The sequence below is a fragment of the Populus euphratica genome, unplaced genomic scaffold (assembly GCF_000495115.2).
Source record: "Populus euphratica unplaced genomic scaffold, PopEup_1.0 scaffold2599.1, whole genome shotgun sequence".
Taxonomy (NCBI): Eukaryota; Viridiplantae; Streptophyta; class Magnoliopsida; order Malpighiales; family Salicaceae; genus Populus; species Populus euphratica.
Window position 1 is genome coordinate 16,038 of NW_011502428.1, and position 4,724 is coordinate 20,761.

Here is a 4,724-nt window from a genome sequence, read left to right on the forward strand (position 1 = left end):
ACTCTTCTCTTTGAAAGGGGGGAGGTTATGAGGATGCAGCCTGCCACCACTTTCTGTTCTTGGACGTAGCGGGTCTCTTAGATTCGTGATTGAATCTCAAACAATCCGTTGCTGAAACCCCAAACCATTCTTTATAGAGGGCAAGGAACATCAAGGATGGGAGGCCTTTCAAAACTAAGCATTGTTACTCCAATCAATGACAATTTTTGCAAGAATATCAAGAGCTTTTTTTCATGCAATTTGTCTAGCATCAGATGACTGCAGCATGAAGAAACTATCACAAGGTTGTATATATATAAGAAAAGAACTAAAGAATCAATCATTATTACAACCAAACTGATTAGTCATTATATACAGTCGAACGGATCGATCATATATACGTTGCTGTTGCAGCAAGGGGAGAAAATGCTAACCTTAATGAACCCATGTACAAGTTGTTGCAGTAAATGAGGAAACCAATGCAAATTTTTGATAACAAAAAGTTGGTGTTTTTCACCAAGAATGAGAGATCTGCGAAAATTAGCCTTTTAATCATTGAGGAGAGGAGATGTATCAAAATTTCTGCATGCCAAAAAAGAAAAAAGAAAAAAGAAAAAGCAGTCGCAGCAGAGACCAATACCCTGTACGATTCATTTTGTAACAGCATATCTTTCCGTTTTCAGTCCTTGCAGCTAGCCATTGAGGTCCATGCTGGTCCTAAATTATGAAGCACATATAAATTGCCTGGACAGAAGAATCTTGCTGACACATGCTAAATAAAGCTCTTAATATCCATTTGAAGCATAACATATAGTTCAGTATGTGTTAGTATCGTGCTTACAAACATGAGGAAAACCTGATTGGCACTCGTGTCATTAAAAAAGTATCTAGAGGATAAAGCCTCATTCAATTTCTGGGGAGACTTGGGGGTAAGATGCGCACCGGCAGTAGTTCATCTGAAAGCATAAGCAAAGGGATGGATAATAATTGCCTAAGACAAAACTAGGAACATGGACACCCCTTTTCTTTATTGAGAATGATCGTCAAATTTATTTGATTCCGTGATTCTTGTCCATCACAAGGATTTTGATATAATCTCCCTCTAAAAGTATTCGACAAATTAGCAACCATCAAAGATATTCATACACGCAGGTTCTAGTTCATCCTCCTGAACATATACAAGCCATGCCTCCACATCCAGGTTATGTGTTTTTAAAATATACACTGACACTGCATCTGATTTTAACTATTAAAAATCGATGAATTTCATGCACAATGTAACACACAATCATGAAACAACGTGGATATCTTAAATTATTTGATGACCAGCATACTGAGAAAGATTGAAGAAAAAGAACAGAACTCATGCATTTCAATGTAAGCGCTTACTCTGCCCGTGTAAGCTCATGAATTTTTCTGACTGCTCTACTGATACTGTGCAATGCCATTTTCTTCACCTGGTTTTTGCAAAAAAAAGAAAAAGAAAAAAAAAAAACAAAAACAAAACAGAAAACAAGTGAAGAATTCATCACACGGGCAAGGATGGAGAGGAAATGTGTACACCTTCATGTATAATTTACCTCTAATCTGTCAACTTTGGCCTTATGGTTCTCTGGAAGTTGTCGTAATTCATCCATCAACTGAATACATTCAGTAACATTTTCTGGTGAGAGGAAGTCCAGAACCACGCTGACACATGACTGCAATTCGCATGACAAGTCAAATGAACAAAATTAGTAATCAATATTGCAAAGAAGTTAATGCAGATCTTGAAACCAGAAACAGAAAATTTGACAATAAATCAATTTGAACATGACAAAATCAAGTGTGTTACAAACTCTCTATCTTCCTATCTCCTTCAGATTCCAAGTAACGATGTAAGCTTAAAAAATGTTGGACAACTGGTAAGATTTTTTATTAGAGAAAACATCAGGAAATTTTGACAAATATACATGAAACCGTGGTAAAAGAGCTATAGATAGAGCAGATTTTTTGAAAAATACCCAACAATGGAGTATGAAAGGATTCTAAGAAAATTTGGGCAATAACAACAAGGTTTCTAAAAAACTAATTCAATATTATTGCACTTGTTACCTTAAGATTTCTAATTTGGTATGGACATCCAGCAGGAACAATCACTGCTTCTCCAATATGTTGATCAAAACTCCAGGGTTCAATTTCTGGAAGCATCAGGCACGGTGGAAATTTAAACAAAACTTCAAATTTGTCATCATAAGAAAAGGGGCAAATAGAAGTTTTACTTACTAAACTCCTCCTTCAGTCTCATTTTATGATATGCATCAAGAAAGAAATTCTGATCAAGTATTGGATGAACCATCTGCAAGAGAGAGACAAATAAATCATCCACTCTGACCTGCTAATAGAGGCTGACATCTTATTCAGAACTTACATGCTTTTGGAAGTATGTGTGAGTGAACTCATTAGAGTGCCTTCTAAGGTATTCTACAAGCTTGGGAACATCCTGTTTACGAAAGATATCCCAATGGGCACCACAAGACTCAGATATGAAATGATTGGAAGTCTCCGAGTGATTCCCATGAAACTTAAGATTATCTGATGACCTTGAACTTTTAACAGGTCCCAAGAAAAATTTTGAGACTTCAGTATCAGTATCAGTGTGAGAATCAGAATCAGAATCAGAGTCAGAACCAGAATCCCCATCATGGAACACGTCTCTATCTTTCAGATTTGAAGCATGAGTTTCATGTCTTGCAGCAGAGAACCAGGATACTCTAGCAACTTTCTTGTTTACTTGCATATCTTCTCTGAACATATCATGCAATTCCACTTCAATGTTTTCCTCATCTAAAGGTGCTTCTCCGCTCTCTTTATTCTGGTCCTTGTGCTTTGTCATTAACTTCCTTATGTAATTAAGCTGTTTTGTAGATACAGGGACATCAGTAGCATGTGCCAAAATATTAACCTGAAATTGGAAAGACAAATGAATGATTCATGTTTTTTGTAAACTCTTCACAGAATAACAAGTTTGCAGAAACCATTACAAAATATGCTAAAATTGTGGGGCAAGTAAGCAGGAAGCTGTGACAAATAAAGATTCAAGAGGCAAGAGGTGCTATATAAGAAAAAAGGAATGCAAGTCACTGCATACAGCAATTACAGAATAACACTAATTACAATAATCTCAGTCTTTGCTTGGCTCACCCACCTAGATGATGAGACCAATAATTGATATTACTTTGAAACTATATATAAGCACAGATTTTGAATTGTTTTCGAAAAAACGTTATAAAATAGGTAGCAATCCATGCTAACATATTACTTGGACATTGTCACATACACATATTGCTCAGAGCATAAGGAAGAAATCAAGGAGATGGTTCGTTACAGATTTGGAAGCATAACAATTTCTGATCCTTGCTTCTCAGAATGCTGCATGCTTTCTAAAATGCTTTAGAAAGCAATTGTGTACCAAGCATGCATCGTGTGTGGTGCCAATCAAGAAAAAGAATAGGAAAAAGAAAATCACAAAGTAAATTAAAATCGAAGTTCAGGGAAAAATCTTAAGAGGATTAGACTGTGATATAATTTAAATAGAGCCACACTTACCACATCATATGAATTATAACGCAGTTTTGTCACAGAATCAGCCTGTGAAAGATTCTCACCACTTCCATATGAGATATAAAGACAAGGACCCAGATCAGACTTTGAGGTTTCCTGGCCCAAATCTGCAGCAATGTTTAGAACACCTGAAATGGGGTCCATGTATTCTGGAAGTGGTAGAGCCTGAAGGACGTGACTATAATGAACTGGAAAATGTTCTTGGAATAAATAAGAAGAAAGCAAACCCTTCAATTTCAGCTTCTCATGCCATATGTTGGCATTCGTCAGGCCCTTAAAAGACCCCATAAACATCTGTCTTATACCAATTTCTACCTGCCACACCAAAGAAAAATTGTTGGGAATTAGAGTTTTGGTCTCAAATTCTTGACCAGAAAAAAAAGGAGCAAAAAGCAGCAGGAAATCAGAAATGCAAAATGCTCATTATCATGAGAAAAGGAAAACAAGATTTCAAAGAAAAGGTGTCAAATGCAAAACACTAAACACTTTGCAGGAGCATAGAATATAAAGCAGTGCTAAGCTTAGAGTCCAAATCAGTCTAATTTCTTTTTCATGAAGTAAATATAGTGTATATGAAAATTTTCCCTAAAGACTGCGATTAACACAAGGTTTTCCATCACAATCAAATTAAGAGGAAGAACCTGGCATTTCGTAACTTGAAAAAGAAAATGTCCTGAAGTCGGATAAAGTGGAAAAGAGAAGTGAAATGCCCCATAAGTTTGACTCGTTGATCAAACATTAGAATAAATAAAAACAGACAAAAGAGCTAGCAAAACTAGGCCAAAATAAGAATATAATTGACCATATATACTTATAATACAAATCCCATCTGTGTTTATATAGAACGACATGCTTAGCAGAGGACATGCTGGAGAATATCAGTCAAGGTTTGTGACTACAGAAAGGATAAGAATAAACAAAACGAGTGAAATTAAGAAGAGGCAGAGAGAAAGAGAGTGATAGTTACCACACTCAATTAGTTTAGAAGCACGTTTATCCAGACATGGCTGCCTGTTCATGCCCCGACAAGCAAACAAGCTTATCGTTCATTGCCCTTCCATTGCTAGGCAAAAGCTAGAAAGGCAAAGGTAATTAAAAGACAACTTTTGAATACCAAGTGATGCGCAACTCTCACTCCAATT

The 4,724-nt window shown here is 36.2% G+C and overlaps 1 protein-coding gene across 1 annotated transcript; it reads right to left on the reverse strand.

The window, feature by feature from the left end:
• Positions 1-266: 266 nt before the first annotated feature.
• On the reverse strand, positions 267-4,230 carry LOC105119164 (lysine-specific demethylase JMJ25-like). The gene is made up of 9 exons (XM_011017276.1): positions 4,224-4,230; positions 3,568-4,001; positions 2,390-2,923; positions 2,245-2,317; positions 2,074-2,159; positions 1,560-1,679; positions 1,369-1,436; positions 620-696; positions 267-510 (listed from the first exon to the last, which is right to left on the reverse strand). Exons 1-8 carry the CDS (start codon positions 4,228-4,230, stop codon positions 672-674), a joined length of 1,347 nt encoding a protein of 448 aa, XP_011015578.1. The 3' UTR covers positions 267-510; positions 620-671.
• Positions 4,231-4,724: the final 494 nt, after the last annotated feature.